Source organism: Aotus nancymaae, unplaced genomic scaffold, assembly GCF_030222135.1.
Source record: "Aotus nancymaae isolate 86718 unplaced genomic scaffold, 86718_ANA_hifiasm-v0.15.2.pri h1tg000087l, whole genome shotgun sequence".
Lineage (NCBI taxonomy): Eukaryota > Metazoa > Chordata > Mammalia > Primates > Aotidae > Aotus > Aotus nancymaae.
The window spans coordinates 138,414-164,408 of record NW_026988502.1 but is presented as its reverse complement, the minus strand read 5'-3'; the positions used below and the strand labels follow the sequence as shown (position 1 = coordinate 164,408).

General features: G+C 53.8%; 1 protein-coding gene, 1 non-coding gene and 1 pseudogene across 5 annotated transcripts in view; 1 reads left to right on the top strand and 2 right to left on the bottom strand.

Moving 5' to 3' along the window:
- Positions 1-397: 397 nt before the first annotated feature.
- LOC110568140 (NUT family member 2G-like) overlaps positions 398-25,995 on the bottom strand; it is a 95,213-nt pseudogene continuing 69,615 nt past the window's right edge.
- The window catches only part of LOC105708066 (PI-PLC X domain-containing protein 1-like), a 38,867-nt gene continuing 19,688 nt past the window's right edge, over positions 6,817-25,995 (top strand). For 2 of the 4 annotated variants that reach the window (XM_064369094.1, XM_064369093.1), the window contains exons 1-5: positions 6,817-7,263; positions 8,484-8,613; positions 12,705-17,571; positions 18,333-18,457; positions 22,012-22,167. In XM_064369094.1, coding sequence (XP_064225164.1) covers positions 17,565-17,571; positions 18,333-18,457; positions 22,012-22,167 — 288 coding nt within the window. In that variant the 5' untranslated portion in view covers positions 6,817-7,263; positions 8,484-8,613; positions 12,705-17,564. Of the gene's footprint in view, positions 7,264-8,483; positions 8,614-12,704; positions 17,572-18,328; positions 18,458-22,011; positions 22,409-25,995 lie in introns of those variants that run through there. The other 2 variants (XM_064369091.1, XM_064369092.1) reach the window with 2 other exon arrangements.
- On the bottom strand, positions 10,303-10,364 carry LOC135271612 (U7 small nuclear RNA). Its single transcript, XR_010339730.1, has one exon. It is a non-coding gene; the product is annotated as a U7 small nuclear RNA (small nuclear RNA).

The following is a 25,995-nucleotide window of genomic DNA, read 5'->3' as shown; positions in this document are numbered from 1 at the left end:
GGATTTTCCAGGGATGCTGATAACTAAAGCAGTCGGGGCCTTGTGAGTGGTTGGTGGGAGGGATCAGGGTCTCCTCAGCATCCGTTAGTTCCTGGAGCATCTGAAGGGGCAGCCTACGCCTGGAGGAACGCGTGGGGCTGGCCCCCGTGGGTACCCAGTGCCTGGCATCTCCCAGGCCCTCTGTACTCCCTCACAGACCCCCTCCACTGAGCAGCACAGCCCTGAGGACAGAGGCAGCAGCCCGGAGAGCATTTCCAACACAACTGTGTTTATTCAGATTTACACATGAGACCTCCAAGGTTTTGCTCCCCACCCCCTACCCCTAGACCCTCCCTTCCGGTTCAGCCACCCTCTCCCTCCCCTCCCTCCTGCCCCTTCCTTCCCCCACCCTCCCCCATCAAGCTAAGGCCCAGCAAGATCAGCACTGGGGGAGAAGTCTTTGCTTTGAGGCACCTGATGCCCTGAGGGTCCGAGAGTTGAGAGCCCCACCCTTGGGGATTGGCACCAGAGAGCCTGCCCTGTCCCTCTACTGGCTACAATGCTGCATTCTCTTCCTCTTAGAAAGCAAGGGATCACCCTTTCTCTTTTTAGACTGTGAGGGGCCACCCAGCCCCCAAGCCAGGGACTGCGCCCCAGAGACTCTGAGCCCAGACCTTAGGTGGGGCATCTGAACAGGGGATGGGCCTCTGAAGAGAGCTCGCTTCTTGGACTTGGTGGCAGGAGCGGGTGCTGGGCTGAGGTCTCTTCTCTTTACAGATTGGGACTGAAGAGCTCCCTGGGGTTCCCACCCTTCTAGGCTGAGAAGGCCCGAGGCAGGGACAGGGCTCTGGGACAGCTTCCAGGCCGGCAGCCTGTAGTTGGTACCCACGGCAGAAACTATGCCAGGGATTTCCCTCTCCTCCTCACTTGACCCCTCAGACAGCCTGCGTGACTCCTGAGAGCAGAGGCTCCAGGGAGACCCCAGGTGTCCTTGGTCCCCACACCTGGGCAGGTGGGTCTATGGTCCTGGGGAGGAGAGTCTGGCCGGGCAGCCCTCAGCCAGCGGGAATCCAGTCTCTCCAAAACCACAACAGGGTTTATGGACCTGACCATCCCAGTGCGCACCCTGCCTCGTCCCTGAGGGTCCCGGGAATCCCTCTGGGGGGTGGGTCTGTGATCCTGGGAATGAGAGTTTGGCTGGGCAGACCTCAGCCTGTGAGAATCCAGCCTCTCCAAAAGCACAACAGGGTTTTTGGACCAGGCCATCCCAGTGCACACACTGCCTTGTCTCTGAGCGTCCCGGGCAGCCGTCTGGGGTGGGCAGGTTTCCATGCTGACCCCTTGCTGGGGGCCAGGCACATCTCTCTCTGCTCCTTGGCCCGCTGCAGACTTAGAAGAGATTGAGTCCAGCTGGGTGGTGCCATGACTAGGGACTGCCCTCTCACACGGTTCCTCCTTCAAGGATAGGAGGTGCTTCTCTGCTACCTGCGGGAGTAAAGGGGGCACTTACTGGCTCTGCCTCAAGTGTGAACAGGGCCCAGGGTGGTGAAGACCAAGGCGCTTGGGTGGCAGGCAGGGAAGCCTGAGGCAGCTGGACTTTCTGTCAAAGACAGAGGGTGTGGCTCCACTGGGCATCCCGCTGGGCCTCACTGCAGTTTGCATCCTGACTCCCCTCCCTGGCTCCTCTCCATCCCATTCCATCTGAACCTGCACCTCCGCACCTCGGAGTGGCTCCCCAAGAAGCCGAGCATCCCCCGCAGGGTGGGGTGGACAATCAGGTGGGGCTTATGTGCCGGGTCCCTCCTGCCCCCAGGGTACCTGGGTTCCCCTCCCTCCCTGCTCTACCTGGGCAAGGGTGAGTCCTTCCTCCTGCTCCAGCTCCTGGCTTAGGGCCTTAGAAATCCATGTGTGGATCTGGGGAAAGCAATTCTTCCGGGTATCGGGGGTGAATGACAGCCTCCACCTGGAAACAGAAGGGAGACGGTGTGAGCTTCCCGGGCAGGGAGTAACCTGGAGCCAAGGACACCTGGAGGAGATGCAGAAAGCAGTGAGCGCCCCGTCCCCACCCTTCTGGAGCTGTCTCATATCATGGCAACCACAGCTACACACACAGACCATAGACCTGGTAGCGTACACACATGCAGACAGAGACACACAAACCACACACAGACACACAAAGAGACCCACATATGACACAGGAAAATGGACACAAGTAATTTCCACACTCCACACTCTCATCCACACAGACACAGAGTAACCGATCACAGACACAAAGACACGGACACAATCACATACACAGACAGTCAAATCGATGGCAACACAGCCATCTACTGCGGAGGAGCTAAGGAACAGAACTTAATTCCAAGGACCTGTGAGTGCCACCCCCTCGAATTCTGCAGACTCCAGCACTTGAGGCTAGCCCACCTTGGCGATGAAGTCTTTCTGGGAACACAGATTGTCAGCGTAGCTCAGGACACCTGGGTCTAGAAGCATCCCGTCCCCTTCCTGCTTCACTTCGCCCTCTTCCCATTCTCCGTTGAGCTCCCCCATGGCCCCAACGGGAGGCCCCAGCAGCTCCTGTACGATGTCCACATACTCCTGCACCACTTCAGGGGGGATCTCCTCGGGGGCCTTGGTCTCCGCTGGCTGCTGCGGCCTGGGTGATGTCAGGTGGGCCTTGGTCTCCGCTGGCCGCTGGGGCCTGGGTGGTGGCAGGCAAGCAGGTGGGGCCTTGGGGCCGGCCTTGCTGGGAAGGTACACTGAGGGAGGAGGATGGGCGTGGTGAGGGCTGCTCCTCCTGCCTGCATCACACAGGGGAGGGCAGGGCTCAGGGACCTGAAGTGGGTCCCAGCTGGGTCAGGACCACCTAAACCACAGCGCCCCTAGAAGAGACGCCACAGGAGGGGCACATGTGAGACAGCATCCTTTTGGAGGAAGCTTGGAGTCACTGATATGCTGAGTACTCCACCCGCTCATCCCTGCTTCCTGGGCAGATTGTTGAGTTTTGGAATGGCAAGGGGAGAGAGTAGCTAGGAAACCTGACCAGGTGAATACCCACTTGATGAGCACGGGCCGCCCAGCCCCCCAGCTCCCCTGAGCTGTCTTGTTGGAAGGAACAAATCCCTCTCTTGAAGGGAGGCATGGGGTGTGGAGACAGTGGCCTCCCTCGGCCCCTCTGGACTTTGCCGTGGCTCCTGTGGGAATGTGGGAAGCCATACCTGGCTGCTTGACCACCTCAGGGGCCGACGGTCCCTGAGGTTCAAGCCTCGGCAGGGCTGGAGGAGGCAGGCACTGGGGCCCCTTCATCCACTGTGACTTCTGAATCTGCATCTCCTCCTCAGCCTCAAACTCCAGGAACCTGGGGTGAAGAAGGTGTAGGCCATCCTGAGAGGCTCCAGGCCCTCTGCCCCCAGGACCAGGCAGCAGCCGATGGCAGGGATGGGAAGGCATGCCTCAGGCAGGCTGTCCAGGCCCTCCTTGGGGCCCATCCCCCAGTCCCAGAGGGAACTACTCCCAGAGTTCTGGGCTCTCCCTCCCTCACCCGGGCCCTGCAGAGCCCATGGCATCAACAGGGCTTTCTGACTTAAGTCAGGGCCCCGAGGCCCAGGAGGACACCAGGGGTGGGGTTTATGGCGGAAGGCGTCCATGATGTTGCCCAGTTGCATGAGTCCTGAGGTTGGGACTGTGGGTCCCTGAAGGATAACCCAGGAAGATGAAGCGTGGGAGACCCCGGTCGGGAGGAAGCAAAAGCTGGGTGCAAAAGACAGGGCCCCTTTCCCCTGAGGCTGCTGTCTTTCTGTCTTAAGGGAAGGGACTACGAGGAGCAAAGGCAGGCAGGCCAGAATTGGGTCTCATGGTGTCCTGGACGCAGGTCTCCCCTGACGCAGCGCGTGTTTCTCCAATCCTGGCCAGGCTGGGATGGGTCAAAACTGACTTCTGACCACTGCTGTTAGGAGAGTGCACCCTGTTCTGTCCATAGTCCCCAGCGCCCCTTCTCCCCATCCTCACAGCTGGCAGTGATCTCCTTTGGGCTGTGATGCTGGCTCCTCCCTCCCTGACCCTTAGTGTCAGGCAGGGGTTGGCCCGAGGCCAAGCAGGGCGTGGCTTCCCACCAGGGCCGGATAGAGACCCCAGAGCACTCCAGGAGGGAGGAGCAGCTTCCTGAGGGGGCCAGGTGCCCAGGAGGGCCTTCGTTTGTCCACACCCTCCTCATGCTCCACACTGAGAAGCCACCATGGCCATCCGACTTCTGTCACCCTCTGTCACCCTGCCATGTGGGCTCTGCCCCTGCACCCCAGACTCACTTTCCCGCCATCTAGTAGTAGATCATCCGGTCAAACTTGCTCGTGTGCTGCCATTCCTGCACGGCTCGCCACAGTCCCTCCTCCAGGATCATGGTGGGCTTCCGCCGGGCCAGGGATCTGAGAACTGGGCTGTAAGGCGGTGCAGTCAGTCCCAGTCCATAAGCCCACCCTCCGTCCCAAGCCCACTGGTCCCAACACCCGGGCCCTGTCCCCCCCACACATGTCCTGCCATCTGTCCATCCCTGTCCTGTTCTCCCCCACATGGGCAGGATATGCCCCCAAGATCAGTCATCAACACAAGCCACCGGCTGGTCTCTCCAACTGCCCCTCGAGTCCTCAGTGTTACAGTGTTGACAAATGAACTCAGTACTATGTGTGGAACATGAGTGTCCCCAGCATTCCTGTGCTGAAGCCCTAATCCGTCTGTGGTGTGTCAGTTCTTGGAGTTAATCAGGGTTAGAGCAGGTCATGAGGGTGAGTTCCCATCATGGCATCCGAGCCCCGATAAGGGCAGTAGGAGACACCAGGGCTCTCCCTCTCACCCGCAAGAGGACACAGCCAGAGGCAGCCCTCTCCACCCAGGACACCAATATGCTGTTGCTTTGATCTGGTACTTCCGATCTCTGGAACTGGGAGACGTGAGTGTGTCCTGATAAAGCACCCAGTCTATAGGATTAGTTATGGCCGAGCCCGAGCTGACTGAGACAGCGCACACACAGAATGCCCGGGGAGCGAGGGTTAACATGCAGGTTCCAAGGCCCCAGGACTGAGCATTTAACCAGCTTCCTGGAGACTCTGGAGCAAGGCAGCCCCTGGGGATGCAGCCTCAGAGTCCTGGAGACGAGTAGAAACCAGAACTAAAGCAGAACGGCATCGAAGCCCACTCCACGCCAAGCCTGTGAGCCTGGGGCAACTCTACTCCACGAATCAGGGTCCTCAGTGCACTCAGCTCCAAGGGAGAATGCAACCAGTTCCAGGATGCAGGGGCAGCAAGATTTTTTGGGACAAAGATGGGGCCTCCTTACACCTTCACCCTGGGCAGGGGACTTGCCTAGGGGAGTGGCTAGTGTGTTGCCGGGTGGATGTGCTCAAGCTCCCGTGGAGTATGGGTTTGCTCATCAGCGGGGGACACAGGATCACGGAGGCACCGCAGGATGGAGAGAGGCACGACTGGGACTGAATCGACAAACTCTCAGATGCTGGCATTGCTGCCTCAGTCACCACAGTCCGTGGCCCTGGGCTGCTGGGCTCGTGGTGCCCTCAGAGCCATCACTGGAGCCCGTGGCTTTGGGGAACACTGTCCTAGATAGCCTAGTCCTGATAACGATAGCAGTAGGGACAGTAATCAAAACAGTTATCATGTAACGTGTCCCAGCATGTGCTGGGCACTGTGCTGTGTGCCTCATGTGATTTCAAGTCACCTCTTCACCGTCCTCTGAATGAAGCATCGTCATCCCTTTTTCTAGAAGGGATCGAGGGCAAAGCTGCAAATACCTGCCCAGTAAGGATTGGCTGGACTCACGGGACAGTGAGGGGCAGGTGAGATGAGGCCCCTGAGAGTCTGTCCTGAACGGCAGCCAGATGGACGTTCCTGAAAATGTGCCCTTTCATAGCTCAACGTGTCGCCTTCAAGACTACCCTGCAAGCTCCCCTGAACAGCGTGACCTCCCGTCCATCCAGCAGCCTCTTTATGGGTGAGCTGCAGGGTGAGCTCCGGTGCCCCGAGGACACTCACATGAAGAAACAGGAAAGCGCTTCTGTGTCCGGACTCTGGGGAACGTGCCTCCCGGCCAGGGGCTTGTAGTGCTGCCAGAGATGAAAGTTCTGATACACGCTCTGGAGGTTGCAGGAGTTGTCCGGCGGGGCCTTCGCCTGGGAGGGAGCCAGGCTACCCTCTCCATGAACCCCTTGTGACCATGGACAAGCATTCCTGGAGCCATGATGGGGCCTGGCTGGGGAGCAGGTGGTGGTGCTGGAGGACGAAGGCCCTGGGACCAGCTTCTGTCTCAGGCCTGGGTGCCCCCAATGACGTGGGCAGCCATAGCGGGCACCACAGGGGCAGCTGCCAGGGTTCGGGGAAGTGGACATGCCTCTCCCTCACAGATGGCACCTGGAGCTTGCCAGACGAGGGGGGTCTGAGGTAGGACCAAGGTCTGTGCCTGAGGGGCCTTCACAGGCCCCACTTCTGTCTTCATCCGGACGAGGACGTTGGAAGCCCGAGCCAAATTGAGGCCTTGGCCATCCTGTGCTGCCACCAGAGGGGTCCTGGGGAAGGCAGACAGCACCGGAGGGCCGCCTGGAGAAACCACTGCAGTCACTAGGGGCGGCCCATCTGGGCCAGGAGCAGGTGTGGCAAAGGACAGAGCCGTGAACACTGGCATGGAGGCGCCAGGGTTCTTGGTGACACCCGGTTCCAGCTCTGGGCATGCTGTGGAGATGAAGGAAAGAGGTGAATGAGCTGGGGTCTCCAGGTCCACTCTAGTCACTGGGGAATCAGAGGGGTGTCCTACAGCTGAGGTCATGTGACAGGGAAACTGCAGTTTGCACGTGTCCCTGATTGTGCATCGCATGCTCTGTTCCTCCATAGGAGGGTCCCTTCACTAGAGAGCCTGGCAGTTAACCAAGATTGCACCACTGCATTCTAGCCTGGGTGACAGAGCAAGACTCCATCTTGAAAAAGAAACAATGAAAGAAAACCACTGGATGGAAATCTGTCCCAAGCCAGCACCCCTGAACCCTGAAGATAACCCATACGCATCACACCCAGTGTGCAAGTGATTGTTCTGGCACCATGCCCAGCAATTGCTAAACATGGGTCAGAGTCAGGCGACACTTTCCTCAGTGCTCGGTGGTCCTGGTTGCCACTCAGGAAGCTCTGTTCCCAGGGAGCAGGTCTGAGAAGCCGTGGTGGAGTTCCCTGAGATACTGTCATTGCACAGTCAGCAAGAGCAGCACATGATTAGAGCACAGCCAGCAAGCGGTGAGCAGTGGGGCTGTCAGAGGGGGTGTCTGGGGTCTTTGACAGCTGCTGGTCATGTTACAGTAGGTCATGGGACAACGAGCCATCTCTGGTCCTTTTCCTTTGAGCTCCCAATAACTGAATATAGTGACCAACCAAGAACCAGAGGTTCTTGGGCCACAGGCCAGTTGTGGCAAAGTTGTCTGGAGCTCATCCCTGTTCGCTAGGACTTTATGCAGTCTCCAGTCAAGGGGAATAGGGATACAGCACATGCACCTCATCAGTCAGGACACACATCCTAACTTGAATAAAAATAATAAGAGGACCATCTTCCTATTTGTGCGCTACTCTCCTTCCTCTACTGAAAAGGAAACCAGTCTTTTCAGACCTTTCCACTGAGAACCATCAAGAGTCCACACCTGTCCCCTGTTCATGAGGTAGTAGACATGGAATAGAGGCAAATTCTTCATCTCCACAGAAACACAAAGTGCAGAGGACAGGCCGTGAGCTAGCAGACAAGAGGAAGTGGGTCTGAAGACCTGAGCTTCCACAAAAGGACGAACAATTCAGAACAACCTGGGAAGCCCAGGCCGTGTTGCCTGAACTTCCCCACTGCCCCCACCCCTGTTAAAGCCAACAGCTACCTGAACTGACTGAGAAGCCACCTCTGAGGAGCGAGCTGAGAGGCTGCAGCAGTTACAGTAGCCCCAGGCTCGCCCACCCAGAGGCTGTCACTGCATGCTCTGTCCCAGCCATCACACCCAACAGTCGTCTCTGGCTGAGACGACTTCTCCTCACTCCTCCCTAAGATCTAGAAAAGTCCAGTCCAAATCCCTCTGAACACTATGGAAGGGCACCTTCCAGGTGCCCGAAGACATAACACAGGGCTCAGGCTTGCCCGCCATCTTCATTGGGCCACCGGCACAACACGATCCCACCACTCCCTACAAACATGGTGACGTGACCTGTCCCCCTCTAGAAAGAATCAGTACATACACTCCATCCTTTCCTCTACATGGTATATTCCTCCAGGCATCTTGGTCCACCTCCAAGGAGCTGTCCTCCCTAACCACAGACTCAGGGTGCAATGGCCCTCTCCAGGTGTGATGTCTTTGGGGACATCCAGTGCTCCCTCCCTCCTCGACACTAGCCCTATCAACTGTCCCTGGGGCAGTGTCAAATTTGAATTCCCAAGGATTTGAAATGTGACAGAGACTTGGATAATGTCCCTGTCCCTACAGACTCACCTCCATTTGAAGCCATCCCCTCAGGCTGGGTGCTGATCACCGCTGTCTGACAGTTTCCACAGTGAGAAAAGTCAGGAGCAGGACCCAGAGAGTGACCTGCCTCAACAGATTCTCCTGAGTTCAGGTAGGTCCGGTAAAATTTGAAAGTAAAGCAGTTTAGAACATAGGACCCCAGACATTCTGCAGAGGGGGAGGGGCAGTGCAGCAGGTACTGGAAGGGGTGGGGGACATTCTGTGAAGGGCTCCAGCCAATAGGAAAGAACTGAGGTTCCCTTCCAGCTGGAGGGCAGCAGCGCAGACTGTGTGCTCCTCTTTAGGCAACTTTTTTTTTTGTTTTTTTTTTTTTTTGAGACAGAATTTCGCTCGTTGCCCAGGCTGGAGTGCAATGGCATGATCTCGTCTCAGCGCAACCTCTGCCTCCTGGGTTCAGGCAATTCTCCTGCCTCAGCCTCCTGAGTAGCTGGGATTACAGGCACGCACCACCATGCCCAGCTAATTTTCTTTTTGTATTTTTAGTAGAGACGGGGTTTCACCATGTTGACCAGGATGGTCTCGATCTCTTGACCTCGTGATCCACCCACGTCGGCCTCCCAAAGTGCTGGCATTACAGGCATGAGCACCTGCACCCAGCTAAGAGCAACTAATTCCTAACTCCCCCTGTGTTTTGGGCCCAAGATGGGTTTGCAATTTGGAGTCTGCTGAGGTGAGCCTCTTCTCTAGGAGATGGGGGCTCCTTCCCTTCCTCCACGTCTCATTTCTTTTTTTTTTTCTTTTGAGACAGTGTCTCCCTCTGTCACCTAGGCTGGAATGCGGTGACGTGATCTCAGCTCACTGCAACCTCTGCCTTCTGGCTTCAAATGATTCTCCTGCCTCAGCCTCTCATGTAGCTGGGATCACAGGCATGTTCCACGATGCCTGGCTACATTTTGTATTTTTAGTAGAGATGGAGTTTCACCATGTTGGCTGGGTTGGTCTTGAACTCCTGGCCTCAGGCCTCGGCCTCTGAAAGTGCTGGGATTACAGGCATGAGCCACTACGCCCTGCCTCTCTGGGTCCCATTTCTGAGAGGAGACCCCAGGTCCATCTGGAACATTCCTCAGATCTGAAACTCAACAGGCTAAGTTAGTCCTTAAAAATCTTACATAAAGCCAGGCACAGTGGCTCACGCCTGTAATCCCAGCACTATGGGAGGCCAAGATGCGTGGATCACCTGATGTCGGAAGTTGAAGACCAGCCTGGCCAACATGGTGAAACCTCTTTCTACGAAACATACAAAAATTAGTTGGGCATGGTTGCATGTGCCTGTAATCCTAGGTACTTGGGAAGCTGAGGCAGGAGAATTGCCTGAACCTGAAGGCAGAGGTTGCAGTGAGCTGAGATTGCGCCACTGCACTCCAACGTGGGCAACAGAGCAAGACTGCATCTCAAAAACAAAGAAAGAAAGAAAGAAAGAAAGAGAAAGAAAGAAAAAAGGTACAGAATGACCATTTTCCTGCTGACGGGACAATATCCAGACTCAAATGTTGCTACAGAAGCCATCTTCCTCCTAACTGTTGAAAGCAGAGCTCTCCCATCAGAGTAGTAGCTTAGAGCCTGATTTAATTTAATTTAATTTAATTTAATTTAATTTAATTTAATTTAATTTTATAGAGACGGGTTTCTCCATGTTGGTTAGGATGGTCTTGGACTCCCGACCTCAGGTGATCTGCCTACCTTGGCATCACAAAATGCTGGGATTACAGGTGTGCGCTACCATGCCTGGCCGTATTTTATTTATTTTTTTATTTTATTATTCTTTTTAAATAAATTTTTTAGGGGCTTTTTGGCAAAAAACGGAAAGGCTGCTAGACAAATTCTAAAAGAGCTGTAACACTTTTTATTTTATTTTGAGACAGAATCTCACTCTGTCCCCCAGGCTGGAGTGCAGTGGTGCAATCTCGGCTCATTGCAACCTCCACCTCCCGGGTTCAAGGCATTCTCCTGCCTCAGCCTCCCGAGTAGCAGGGTCTACAGGCTCCCGCTACCACGACCGGCTAATTTTCCTACTTTTAGTAGAGACGGGGTTTCACCATGTTGGCCAGGCTGGTCTCGAACTCTTGAGCTCGTGATCCGCCCACCAGGGCCTCCCAAGGTGCTGGGATGATGGGCGTGAGCCACGGCGTGGCCAGACCCTCCCGTTTAACGGTATGAGAGGGGAATGAAGAGGATGGCAGAGGACTGGCGATGTGTATTATGAAGAGGATTTCTGTTTCCACTAGGTGGCGCTGTTGGCTTAGAAATACCACGCACTGGTCAGAGCATGAGCAAGTTTAGGTGAAATGACCGGGACGCAGGTGGAGTGGTTTTAAGGAGCAGAGTTGATTAGGCCAGAAAGAAGGAGGGGAGAAGAAAAGAGCTCCTGGCTACAGAGACATAGGGGGATTCTGATAACAAGAAACCCTGGCCAGGTGCGGTGCCTCACGCCTGTCATCCCAGCACTGTGGGAGGCTGAGGTGGGTAGATCACCTGAGGTCACGAGTTCAAGACCAGCCTGGCCAACATGGTGCAAAACCTCGTTTCTACTAAAAATACAAAAAAATATAGCCTGGTGTGGTGGTGTGTGCCTGTAATCCCAGCTACTTGGGAGGCTGAGGCAGGAGGATCGCTTGAACCCAAGATCGCGCCACTGCACTCCAGCCTGGGCAACACAGCGAGACGTCATCTCAAAACAGAACAAAACACAAAAACGTGTTTTCCATGTTTTTTTTTTTTGAGACAGAGTCTCACTCCATCACCAGGCGCCAGGCTGGAGTACAGTGGTGCGACCTTGGCTCACTGAAACTTCCGCCTCCCGGGTTCAAGCAATTCTGCCTCAGCCTCCCGAATAGCTGGGATAACAGGTGGCCACCACCAGGCCCAGCTAAGTTTTTTGTATTTTTAGTAGAGACGGGGTTTCACCATCTTGGCCAGGCTGGTCTCGATCTCTTGACCTCATGATCTGCCCGCCTTGGCCTCCCAGAGTGCTGGGATGACAGGCGTGAGGCACCGTGCCTGGCCTTGTTTTCCTTGTTTTATAAGCCTGGGAACCTTCATCAGAGAGATTTCCCACACCAAGGCTCGATACCCCAACAGATGGAGGTGGAGCCCCTGTGGGGGCCAGTCTGGGAGGTGCAGGACCTGGGCCCCCCCCAGGCAGTGCATTACGTGGCTCTGACACACCCAGAATTTAGGCCCCCGTGCCTGGTAGACCCCACAGCTGGGAGACCCCACGGAATCACCTGTGGGGACCTTTTCACTGTCCGAGGCAGGAGGGTTTAATGTATGATCTCAGGGTAGGGGCTCCCCAGAAGGCAAGAGACATGCTGCAGTCACCCCAGGAAAGAGGCTTTGTGAACTCCTTGGGGTGGGGGTTGCCCTGGGTGGCTCTGGACCTCTCTCTGTTTCTCTGTCTCTCTGTCTCTCTGTCTCTGTCTCTCTGTCTCTCTCTCTTTCTCTCTCTCTCTCTCTCTCTCTCTCTTTTGGTTCCATATGCATGGGAAGGAAAGAGAACTCTTCTGCTACACTGTTGGGTTCTGCAACCAGGGCCCTGCAAATTAAACTGTGGGATGGAAAAAAAAATTCCTCCTCAAAGTTTTGTTTCTTGTTTAAGAAAGATTCATAAATGTTAGGAATAATCATTTTAAACACTTCCTTCAAAAGCCTTCTTGCCTTTTTGCTAGAAGCCCTATCCTAAGTAGCTGTTAGACATGCCGTGCTCACAGGCACATAGTACATTCTGTGTCCTTGTATTTTAACGGAGATATCTGTGCTGGACGTGCTCACAGGCATGTCCCCGCTCTGCATGGCTTTCACCTGTTTAGAAAAGTTTTAAGTTATCAGCCAGTCGGGTTTTAGTTTAGATGGTGAGGTCTGGCTCCAGCCAACGGAGATCAGACCCAGCAGTAAGGACGACCCCAAATGTGTCAGGGATAAATGTGTATGTTTTCCTTTGTTCATTGTACTCTTCGTGCCACGATGGCTAGTGGGAGTACCCTTTCTGCAGGAACTTAGCTAATTTTTGCATTTTTAGTAGAGATGGGGTTTCAACATGTTGGCCAGGCTGGTCTTGAGCTCCTAGCTTCGTGATCCGCCCGCCTCGGCCTCCCAAAGTGCTAGGATGACAAACAGGAGCCACTGTGCCTGCCAACAGCACAAATTTCACCACGGAAAACCTCTTTTCCTCCTCTTCGTCCTCAGGTTCCTTCCCAGAGTTCACCGCTGATGGTTGGGCAGGCGAGTGCTTCCAGCTGCTTCTCAGGCCTGCACTGCAGAAATGCGAATGACGACTGGATGTCGGCGCTGTGTCCCCAGCGCTGGGATGTGCCCCTCCACCACCTCTCCATCCCAGGTGAGGGTGGGAGGGGCAGGGGCTGTTGCCCCTGTGTTCCCCAGTGGAGGTGCCAGCTGTAGGAGCAATCCTGGGTGTAGGGAAATCCCACAAAGCACGCTGATGCGGACACACATATATGCACAGTGCACACGTGCGTGTATACATACACACATAGGCATGGGTGTGCACACACATACACATGTGCACACAGGTACATGTATACACGCACACGCAGGTATGCACACACATGCACATGTGCACCTATGTACATGCACACGTATACACATGTACCGACACAGGTATGCACACATGCACATCGGTACACACACAGGCACATGTGCATAGAATGCACACATCTGAGCACACATGTATATACACACAGATAGGTGTGTGCACATATGCACACATATATATACACATACACATATGCACATAGGCATGAGTATGCGAACTCATGCATGCAAATACACACATGCGTACATGTGCTCATGTACATATGCACACACATAAGTATGCACACGTGTACATAGGTGCACATGGACGTACATATACACACATGCACGTAGGCATGAAACACACATGTATACATATGTACATATACACACATAGGTATGCACACATGCACATAAGTACACAAGCACACGTACATGTGCATGGAATGAGCACATATGTATACACCTGTATATATACACACATGCACAGGCATGGATGTGCACACAAGTACACGTGCATTTATGTACTCATGAATAGACACACAGGTACACATGCACACATGTATACACACAGGCACACATAAACACATAGGTAAACATGTACACATGCACACATTTATACATAGCATGCACACACACACATAGGTATCCACAAACATGCACATGTGCACAGGCACACAGCCCCACACACACATACACACATGCCCATGCATATACACACATACACATGTCTGTACTGTGTGGGTCTGTTCTCATGCTGCTAATAAAGGGATATTTGCAGCCAGGCATGGTGGATCCCAGCCTGTCATCCCAGGACTTTGGGAGGCTGAGGCGGGTGGATCACTTGAGGTCAGGAGTTCGAGACCAGCCTGATCAACATGGAGAAACCCCGTCTCTACTAAAAACACAAAATTAACTAAGTGTGGTGGCCCATGCCTGTAATCCCAGCTACTCGGGAGACTGAGGCAGGAGAATCACTTGAACCCGGGAGGTGGGGGTTGTGATGAGCCAAGATTGCCCCATTGCACTCCAGCCTGGTCAACAAGAGCAAAACTCCATCTCAAAATAATAATTTCTTATTCTCCCATTGCCACCCCAGTCTCAGTCAACCACAAATCCACATTGTGTCACTGTGGATTTCTCTGTTCTCCACATTTTATGTTAATGTAATCTTAGGACATGTGGTCTTTCATATCTGGCTTCTTAACATCCTGAAGGTTCATCCACGTTGCAGCCTATATCAGAGCCTCGTTCCTTTTTCATGGCTGAGTAATATTCCACAGCACGAGGGGACAACACTTTATTTATCTACTCATCTGTCAACAGACACCTGGACTGTTTCCACGTTTTCGCTACAGCTGAAGGTGTGGTCCATCTGTGCAATGTTTAAGCTGGGGGCTTTAGCCATAGGCATTGAGGCTCAGAAATTAAAAATACATTCAGGCCAGGCATTGTGGCTCACACCTCTAATCCCAGCACTTTGGGAGGCTGAGGCGGGAGGATCACTTGAGCCCAGGAGTTTGAGACCAGCCTGGGCAACATAGTGAGACCGTATCTCTGCGAATATACTTGTATATATTTATGTATACATTTATTTGTGTGTATATGTATATATTTTTAAATATATTATTTGCATGTAGTTATATATGTATCTTCGTATATGTTTATATGTGTCTTTGCATATTACATGCATATATCATGCATTTTTATATGCACATATTTACATATTATATGTATGTATATTCCCATGTTTACATACATATATTTACATGTTGTATGTATTTATATTTACATATATGTATATACATACATTTATATGTTGTGTGTGTATATTCAAATATATTTATATACATATATATTTGTATATATTTCAATGTATACATATATTTAAGAAATAACAGCTATGTTTCACAGGCAGGAAATGCAGGTGCCCAGCCCTTGGTCAGACTGCACAAAGGTCCCCATAAAGGTCTGTGTTTCCTGCGGCCACCGTAACAAGTGATCACACATTATGAGGCCACAAACGACCGAAATTTTCTCTCTCCCACCTCTGGATACAGGAGTCTGACATCAAGTTGTGGGCAGGACCACACCCCCTCCTGAGGCTCTGGTGGGAGGCTGCTCCCCCTGTCTCCCAGCTCCTAGGGGCTCCAGGTGTCCTGGGCTCATGACCCCATCACTCCAGCTCTGCGTCTGTCTTCATGAAGTCTTTTCTGTGTCTCTCTTTCCTCCTGTTTTTTTTTTTTTTTTTTTTGAGACAGAGTCTTGCTCTGTCACCCAGGTTGCAGTGCAATGGTGCGATCTCAGCTCCCCACAACCACCCCCTCCTGGGTTCAAGTGATTCTCCTGCTTCAGCCCCCTGAGTAGCTGGGACTGCAGGCGCCCGCCACCATGTCCAGTGAATTTTTGTACTTTGAGTAGAGACGGGGTTTCACCATGTTGGTCAGGATGATCTCAATCTCTCGACCTTGTGATCCACCTGCCTCGGTCTCCCAGAGTGCTGGGATTACAGGTGTGAGCCATCGCGCCCAGGCTATCTGTCTCTCAGATAGATACCTGTGACTGGATTTGCGACGTGCCCTACTCAAGCATGACCTCACTTCAACTTAATGACATCCCAGGAGACCCTGTTTCCACACAGGTCTTGTCCTGTGGTTCCAGTGGACGTGAGTTTCTGGGGACAGCATCCACCCAGCCCCGCCATGCCTGTGCCTGCGCTGTAAACATGATGCTGAGGGATGCACAGCGGGTGGCGGGGATGGGGCTGATGGGTGATGTGCCTGCGTGAGCTCTGCCTGCAGGGAGCTACGACACCATAATATACTGACTCAACAAGAAGTCACCCATTTCCCAGGAGGAGTCCCGGCTGCTGCAGCTGCTCAACAAGGCTTCCCCTGCATCACGCGCACCGTGATGCTGAAATGATCCGTCACCCAGGTAGGCTCTGCACCACATGATGCTGACATGCTGCCTGTCCCAGGTAGGGACTGAGTGATGCTGACATGGCCGCTCTCCCAGGTAAGGTATGAGTGATGCTGACACAGTCGCACTCCCAGGTAGGATGTGAGTGATGCTGAGATGCTCCCTCTCCTAGGTAGGGTGTCACTGATGCTGAGATGCTCCCTGTCCCAGGTAGGGTGTGAGTGATTCTGAGATGCTCCCTGACCCAGGTCAGGACTGAGTGATACTGACATGGTCCCTCTCCCAGGTAGGGTGTGAGTGATTCTGACATGGTCCCTCTCCCACGTAGGGTGTGAGTGATTCTGACATGGTCCCTCTCCCAGGTAGGGTGTGAGTGATTCTGACATGGTCCCTCTGCCAGGTAGGGTGTGAGTGATTCTGACATGGTCCCTCTCCCAGGTAGGGTGTGAGTTTTGCTGATATTGTCATTACCCAGGTAGGGTCTGCAGCCCGTGATGCTGAAATGCTCCATCACTCAGGTAAGGTCTGAGTGAGTCCCCAGGAGCTCAGGAGGCAGAGTGTGGCGGCATATTTGCAGGGAGACAGTATTAAACACAGAACCTCTGCCCACCCAGAGCCCCCTCCCCAAAGGAAGAAGAGTGGGTCATCATGTTGCTACGTTGTATTATATTAAGTTGTTTTTGAGATGGAGTTTCGCTCTGTGGCCCAGGCTGGAGTGTAGTGGCTCGATATCGGCTCACTGCAACCTCTACCTCCTGGGTTCAAGCAATTCTGTGCCTCAGCCTCCCAAGTAGCTGGGATTGCAGGCGTGCGCCACCACGCCCGGCTGATTTTTGTATTTTTTAGTAGAGACAGAGTTTCACCATCTTGCCCAGGCTGGTCTTGAAATACTGACCTCATGATCCACCAATCTCAGCCTCCCAAAGGTCCTGGGATTACAGACATGAGCCACGGCACCTGGCCTCTTTTCTTTCTTTCATTTTTATTTGTTTATTTATTTTTCTTCTGAGATGGAGTATTGCTCTGTTCCCCAGGCGTGAGTGTAATGGCGTGATCTCAGCTCACTGTAACCTCTGCCTCCCAAGTTTAAGTGGTTCTTTCCTACGTCAGCCTCCTGAGTAGCTGGGACTACAAGTGCCCACCACCATGCCCACCTAGCATTCTTTTGGTATTTTTAGTAGAGATTGGGTTGTAGCATGTTGGCAAGGCTGATTTTGAACTCCTGACCTCATGTGATCCACCCGCCTCATCCTCCCAAAGTGCCAGGATTACAGATGTGAGCCACTGCCCTCAGCCTGCATTTATTTTCTTGGGAATAGGGCCTTGTTCTGTCATCCAGGCTGGAGTACATGGTGCGATCAGAGCTCACTGCAGCCTCCACCTTCCCAGTTTACACGATCCTCCTGCCCCAGCCTCCTGAGTAGCTGGGATTATGGGCATGTGCCATCATGCCTGGCTACCTTTCTTTAATTTTTAAATTTTTTTTTATACAGATGGAGTTTTGCTATGTTGCCCAGGCTGGTCTCGAACTCCTGACCTCAGGTGATCCTTCAACCTCGGCCTCCCAAAGTGCTGGGATTACAGGCATGAGTCATGGTACCTGGCCAGTTTTGGCATTTTAAATTAATATTTTGTGTAGAGGACATAACACCACACTCTTTGAGCTTTTTTGTTTCTTTTGGAGACGGAGTCTCTCTCTTGTCAGCAGGCTGGAGTGCAATTGCTCACTACAACCTCCGCCTCCTGGGTTCAAGTGATTCTCCTGCCTCAGCCTCCCGAGTATCTGGAATTACAGGCATCCACCACCACACATGGTTGTTTTTTGTATTTTCATAGGGACGGGGTTTCTTCATGTTGGCCAGGCTGGTCTTGAACTTCTGACCTCGTGATCCACCCACCTCGGCCTTCCAAAGTGCTGGGATTACAGGCCTGAGCCATCGCACCCAGCCCCTCTTTCACCTTTTTATGTTAATAATTTTGCCACTCCTAGCCATGAATGGAGGTTCATGTCTGTAATCCCAGCACTTTGGGAGGCTGAGGCAGGTGGATCACCTGAGGTCAGAAGTTCGAGACCAGCCTGACCGACACAGTGAAACCCCATCTCTATTAAAAATAGAAAAATTATCCAGGCGTGGTGGCAGGTGCCTGTAATCCCAGCTACTCAGAAGGGTGAGGCAGGAGAGTCGCTTGAACCTGGAGGGTGGAGGTTGCAGGGAGTCGAGATCATGCCACTGCAATCTGGCCTGGATGAGAGAGCGAGACTCCCTCTGAAGAAAATAAAAGAAACCAGCCTGTGCAATATGAGCTTTGAAGCCACGGCAACCAGCAGGGAGACGTGACAGCCCCTCTGCCCACAGGTACTGGACATCACGGAGCAGCTGGATGCCAGCGTGCGGTACTTACACCTGCAGATTGCCCTCATGCTGGACGGCTCTGAGAAGAACCTGCACTTTGTTCACATGGTATACACCATGGCACCGGTGGAGGTACGACCAGGCTGGGGGGATGCACGGGGAGCGCTCAGGAGGCGGCCGGCCTCCCGTGGGGAACCAGACTGCCATAGAGACGGGAGGTTCCTGACCTTTAGTGGGATGACGATGTCAGCTTCAGGGCCAGACAAGAGACCAGGAGATGCTGACGCCTGCTGATCTGTTAGGAGCACTTATTTTTTTTCTTTTGGAGATGGAGTCTTGCTCTGTCACCCAGGCTGGAGTGCAGTGGCTCAATCTCGGCTCACTACAGCCTCTGCCCACCATGTTCAAGTGATTCTCCTGCCTCAGCCTGCCAAGTACCCGGGATTACAGGCGCCCACCACCACACCCGGCTAATTTTCATATTTTTAGTAGAGACGGGGTTTCACCAGGTTGGCCAGGCTGGTCTGGAACTCTTGACCTCAGGTGATCCGCCTGCCTCAGGCTCTCAAAATGCTGGGATTACACGCGTGAGCCACCACACCTGGCGTACGGGGGGTTCTTGACCGATGTGAATTTCCTCATTTCTTTTTTTCTTTTTGTTTTCTTTCTATTTTTTTGAGACAGAGTCTTGCTCTGTCGCCCAGGCTGGAGTGTAGTGGTGCAATCTCAGCTCACTGCAACGTCTTCCTACCTGTTCAAGCGATTCCCCTGCCTCAGCCTCTGGAGTAGCTGGGATTATAAGTATGCACCACCACACCGGGCTAATTTTTTGTATTTTTAGTAGAGATGAGTTTTTACAGTGTTAGCCAGGATGGTCTTGATCTCCTGACCTCATGATCCATCCACCTTGGCCTCCCAAAGTCCTAGGATTATAGGCGTGAGCCACTGTACCTGGCTTACGGGGACTTCTGCACCAATGTGCGTTTCTGAGCTTGCATGGTTTCCTCCTGCGTTTTTCACCAGTTACTTTGGCTAGCACTTGTCCCCTGGGCTTTGTCAGGCTGTCTGCACTTTTTTTTTGTTTGGGACCGAGTCTTGCTCTGTCGCCCAGGCTGGAGAGCAATGGCGCCATCTGGGCTCACTGCAACCTCCACCTCCTGGGTTCAAGTGATTCTTCTGCCTCAGCCTCCCGAGTAGCTGGGATTACAGGTGCCCGCCATCATGCTCAGCTAATATTTGTATTTTTAATAGAGATGGGGTTTCACCAGCTTGGCCCAGCTGGTCTTGAACTGCTGAGCTCAGGGGATCTGCCCGCCTCGGCCTCCCAAAGTGCCAGGATGACAGGTGTGAGCCTCCATGCCCAGCGCTCTTGGATTTTGCAGAACAGAGTCAGTTATCTCCCTGTCCCCCGTCCAGGCTTTATTCAGTGTGTTCTGTTCCTGGCTGCCAGAGGGGCTTCTATAATCTCAACGTGAGAAGTCACTGTCCTAAGGCCTGCCTGTGGCTCCCTGTGACACCATGGCAGGCACCCAGAGGCTTTGGGGTGCAAAGGCATTGTCCCACACCATCCCCCTCACTTACTCTGCACCTGCTGAATCGGACTCATTTCCTGGAGTTTCCAGACATCACAAGTCTGCCTGTGAAGTGGCTTCCAGTCGAGGTGCACACAGACAAATGGACATGTGTGCAGAAACACAGACATGCCTTCACAGACACACACGTGCATATAGACAGGTGTGTGTGCAGAGACACACGTGTGAAGACAGACACGTGCACACAGAATTGGGCAGAGAGACCAGGAGCTGAAGCTCACACCTGTGATCCCAGGACTTTGGGAGGCTGAGGCAGGTGGATCACCCCAGGGTGGGAATTGAAGACCAGCCTGGCCCACATGGCGAAACCCCGTCTCTATTGAAAATACAAAAATTAGCCGGGCAGTGTGGCGCGCACCTGTAGTCCCAGCTACTTGGGAGGCTGAGGCAGGAGACTAGTTTGAACCTGGCGGGGGGAGGTTGCAGTGAGTGGAGATGGCGCCACTGCACTGCAGCCTTAGCGACAGAGCAAGACTCCATCTCCAAAAAAAAAATGTGCAAAGACACCCACACAGACACACACATATTCATGCACACACACATACATGCACATGTGCACACATCCACATGCTTGCTTTTTTTGAGACAGGGTCTTGCTCTGTCACCCAGGCTGGCATAGGGTGGTATAATGGTAGCTCACTGCAGCCTCAGCCTCCTGGGCTGAAGCATTCTGCCTGCCTCAGCCTCCTGAGTAGCTGGGACTGCAGGCACACACCACCACACTGGGCTCGTTTTCCAGGTTTTTGTAGAGATGGGCTCTTGCCATGTTGCCCAGGCGGGTCTTGAGCTCCTGGGCTCATGTAGTCCTCCCACCTCGGCCTCCCACAATCCTCCCGCCTTGGCCTCCCACAGTGCTGGGATTGTAGGTGTGACCCCCAGCACCCAGACCAGCTCCCCCTTTCTCCACTTGCTCTGACCCCTACGCTGGCCTCTTCCTGCCCTGCCCACCTCTTCCTTTCCCCGCCAGAGCTTGGTAGGGTTCCTGGACTTTTTGTTTTTTTGAGACAGTCTTTCTCTTTTGCCAGGCTGGGGTGCAATGGTGCCCTCTTGGCTCACTGCAGCCTCCACCTCCCACTTCAAGAGATTCTCCTGCATCAGCTTCCCAAGTAGCTGGAATTACAGGCACCAGCCACCACGCCCGGCTAATTTTTGTATTTTTAGTAGAGTCAGGGTTTCACCATGTTGGCCAGGCTGGTCTCGAACTCCTGACCTCCGGTGATTCGCCTGCCTCGGCCTCCCAAAGTGCTGGGATGACAGGCATGAGCCACCGAGCCGGGCTGAGTTGGCTCACTGCAGCCTTCTGTCTGCAGGAGGATCCACCTGTCTAAGCTTCCTCCAGCTTGGACTAGAAGTGTGAACCACCACACCTAATTCTTTAATTCTTCTTTTTTGTAGCCGCGTTACCAGGCTAATTTCAAACTCTTGGACTGAAGCCAATTCTCTGGGATCAGCCTCAGCCTCCTCGCAAAGCACTGGGATTGCCACTGTTCCGACCTCATTTTTTCTCTTTTGTTGAGACAGAATTTTGCTCTTTTGCCCAGGCTGGAGTGCAGTGGCTTGATCTTGGCTCACTGCAACCTCCACCTCCTGGATTCAAGCGATTCTCCTGCCTCGGCCTGCTGAGTAGCTGGGATTACAGGTGCATACCACCATGCCTGGCTAATTTTTGTATTTTTAGTAGGGACAGAGGTTTTGCCATGTTGGCCAGGATGGTCTTGAACTCCTGACCTTAGGTGATCTGTCCCCGCTCGGCCTCCTGAAGTGCTGGGATTACAGCTATGAGCCAACGTGCCTGGCCGACATGGCTGGCTGTAGCCTCCAGCTCCCAGGTTCAAGCAATTCTCTTGACTCAGCCTCCCAAGTAGCTGGGATTACAGGCACCCACCACCACACCCAGCTAATTTTTTTGCATGTTTTTAGTATAGACGGGGTTTCGCCATGTTGGCCAGGCTGGTCTTGAACTCCTGACCTCAGGTGATCCGCCCGCCTTGGCCTCCCAAAGCGCTGGAATGACAGGTGTGACCCACGGAGCCCAGCCTTCCCCGAGCTGTGGGACTCATGAAGGACTCTGCCCCGCCCCCTCCCTCCCCCCAGGGCAGGCTTTCTGAGATCTCAGAGTGGCTGGAGCGGCACCCTCGTGAGGTGGTCATCCTGGTCTGCAGGAACTTCGAGGGGCTGAGTGAGGACCTGCACGAGTACCTGATCTCCTGCATCAAGACCATCTTTGGGGAGATGCTGTGTCCCCGCAGGGTGAGTAATGAGGGAGAAGGATGGCCACAGGTCTCTCCCAGGGCTGGGGGATCCTCACCCTCACCCTGCATTTGCTTACCTGGTATCCTTGGGTGTGGCTGCTGCCGTGATCCCTGCAGCAGGTGGAGTTTGGAACAACAGCAGCTCCCGGCTCTCCTGCAGGCCGACCTGGAGCTGGGGGTGGCTCCTAGTGAGAACTGCTTCCTGTGATGGGTTTAGAAATCTGCATAGCAGAGCCGGACATGGGGGCTCACACCTGTAATCCCAGCACTTTGGGAGGCCGAGGCGGGCGGATCACAAGTCCAGGAGTTTGAGACCAGCCTGGTTAATACGGTGAAACCCTGTCTCTAAAAATACAAAAATTAGCCGGGCATGGTGGCGGGTGCCTGTAATCCCAGCTACTTGGGAGGCTGAGGCAGGAGAATCGCTTGAACCTGGGAGGCAGAGGTTGCAGTGAGCTGAGATTGTGCCACTGCACTCCAGCCTGGGAGACAGAGTGAGACTCCGTCTCAAGAAAAATCAACAAAAAATTAGACTGGGCGCAGTGGGTCACGCCTGTCATCCCAGCACTTTGGGAGGCTGAGGCAGGTGGACCACCTGAAGTCAGGAGTTCGAGACCAGCCTGGCCAACGTGGTGAAACTCTTCCTCTACTGAAAATACAACAATTGGTCTGGCGTGGTGGCGAGTGCCTGTAGTCCCAGCTACTTGGGAGGCTGAGGCAGGAGAATGGCTTGAACCCGGGAGGCAGAGGTTGCAGTGAGCTGAGATTGTGCCACTGCGCTCCAGCTTGGGTGACAGAGCGAGACTCCATCTCAAAATACAACAAAACAGGGGATTAGGGGAGGGATAACAGGGGGTGGCGGGATTGGGGAGGGATAGCATTAGGAGATACCACGCCATGTGTATACCTATGTAACAATCCTGCAAGATCTGCACATGTACCCCAGAACTTAAAATAAAATTAAAAAGAAAAAGGAAAAATGGCTGGGCGCGGCCAAAAAGGATATGTGAGCAGCATCTTCCTGGCTCCATGGGCACCCCCATCAGGGTCTGTGTTATTTTACCGGGGTTGCAGGCACCTGGGAGCCCAGACAGCAGCCTCAGAAGGGCTGAGACGTGAGCTGACCAGCTCCCGCTCTGCAGGCTGCAGGCCACGGTCAAGGCGTCCTGAAGGCACCCAGAGAGGGTGCCCCGGCCTCCCCACACTTCTGTTCCTGGCTACATGTGTTCCCCCAACCCCCTTGTAAAAAGTTTTAAAATTCTTAAATTATTTATTTATTTATTTAATTACATATGTATATTTTTGAGATGGCGTTTCCCTCTGTCACCCAGGCTGGAGTGCAGTGGCGCAATCTCGGCTCACCGCAACCTCTGCCTCCCAGATTCAAGCGATTCTCCTGCCTCAGCCTCCACAGTAACTGGGATTACAGGCACCTGACACTGGGCCTGACTAGTTTTTTGTATTTTTAGTAGAGACGAGCTTTCATCATTTTGGCCATGCTGGTCTTGACCTCCTGACCTTGTGACCCACCTGCCTCAGCCTCCTAAAGTGCTCGGATTACAGGTGTGAGCCACTGTGCCCGGCCATACATTGACTTTTTGAGACCGAGTCTTACTCTGTCACCCAGGCTGGAGTGCAGTGGTGTGATCTGGGCTCACTGCAGCCTCCGCCTCCCAGGTTCAAGTGATTCTCCTTCCTCAGCCTCCTGAGTAGCTGGGACCACAGGCACCCAATACCATGCTGGGCTAGTTTGTTTTTTCTTTTTTCTTTTTCTTTTTTTTTTTTGCATTTTTAGTAGAGACGAGGTTTCATCGTGTTGGTCAGATGGGTCTGGAAATCTTGACATGGGGCCTGTCCTCCCTCTGTGTCCTGGTGTGATGTGGACCCATGGACACGGGGCCTGTCCTACCTCTGTGTCCTAGTGTTATGTGGACCCCTGGACACGTGGCCTGTTTTCCCTCTGTGTACTGGTGTGAGGTGGACCCCTGGACATGGGGCCTGTACTTCCTCTTTGTCTTGGTATGACATTCACATGTGGACACAGGGCCTGTCCTCCCTCTGTTTCTACGTGTGATGTGGAGATGTGGACACATGGCCCAGCCTTCCTCCCTCTCTGTCCTAGTGTCACGTGGACCCCTGTATATGGGCCCTGTCGTCCCTTTGTGTCCTGCTGTGATGTGGACCCCTCTACATGGGGCCTGTCGTACCTCTGTGTCCTGGTGTTACTTGGACCCCTGGACATGGGGCCTGTCCTCCCTTTGTGTCCTGGTGTGATGTGGACTCCTTTACATGGGGCCAATCCGCCCTCTATGTCCTAGTTTGATATAGTCCACTGGATATGGGGCCTGTCTTGCCTCTGTGTCTTGGTATGATGTGGACGTGTGGACACTGGGCCCAGGCTTCCTCCCTCTATTTCCTGGTGTGATGTGGACCACTGGACACGGGGCCTGTCCTCTGTCTGTGTTTTTGTGTGATGTGGACCTCTGGACCCGGGGCATGTTTTTCCTGTGTTCTGGTGTGATGTGGACCCCTGGACACGGAGTCTGTCCTTCCTCTGAGTCCTGGTGTCATGTGGACCCCTGAACACAGAGCCTGTCCTTCCTCTGTATCCTGGTGTTGTGTGGACCCCTGGACACAGCGCCTGTCCTTCCTCTGTGTCTTAGTGTGAGATGGACCCCTGGACACAGGATCTGTCCTCCTTCTGTGTCCTGGTGTGATGTGGACGTGTGGACACAGGGCTCAGCCTTTGTCCCTCTATGTCATCGTGTGACGAGGACCGCTGGACATGGGGCCTGTCCTCCCTCTGTGTCCTGGTGTCATGTGGACCCCTGGACAAGCGGCCTGTCCTCCCTCTATATCCTGGTGTTATGTGGACCCCTCGACATGGGGCCTGTCCTCCCTCTGTGTCCTGGTGTGAGGTGGACCCCTGGACATGGGATCTGTACTTCGTCTTTCTCCTGGTGTGACATTCACATCTGAACACAGCGCCTGTCCTACCTCTGTGTTCCCGTGTGATGTGGACGTGTGGACACAGGGCCCAGCCTTCCTCCCTCTATGTCCTGGTGTGATGTGAACCCGTGGTCATGGGGCCTGTTCTCCCTCTGTGTCCTGGTGTGATGTGGACGTGTGGACACAGGGCCCAGCCTTCCTCCCTCAATGTCCTGCTGTGACGTGGACCCCTGCACATGGGGCCTATCCTCAATCCGTGTCCTCCTGTGATGTGGACCCCTGGATGTGGGGCCTGTCCTCCCTCAGTGTCCCGGTGTGATATGGACGTGTGGACAAAGAGCCCAGCATTCCTCCCTCTATGTCCTGGTGTGACGTGGACCTCTGGACATGGGGCCTGTCCTCCCTCTGTGTCCTGTTGTGATGTGGACCCCTGGTCATGGGGCCTGTCCTCCCTCTCTGTCCTTGTGTCATGTGGACACAGGGCCTAGCCTTCCCCTTCTATGTCCTGCTGTGACGTGGACCCCTCGACATGGGGCCTGTCCTCCCTCTGTGTTCTGGAGTTATGTGGACGTGTGGATACAGGGCTGAGCCTTCCTCCCTCTATTTCCTGGTGTGATGTGGACCCCTGGATATGGGTCGTTCCCTCCCTCCAATTCTTCGTGTGATGTGGACCCCTGGACATGGTACCTGTCCTCCCTCTCTGTCCTAGTGTCACGTGGACCCTGGTACATGGGCCCTGTTGTCCCTCTGTGTCCTGCTGTGATGTGGACCCCTCAACACGGGGCCTGTCTTCCCTCTATATCCTGGTGTGACATGTAACCCTGGAAACAGGGCCTGTCCTTCCTGTGTCTCCTGGTGGAACAATCACCCCTGGACA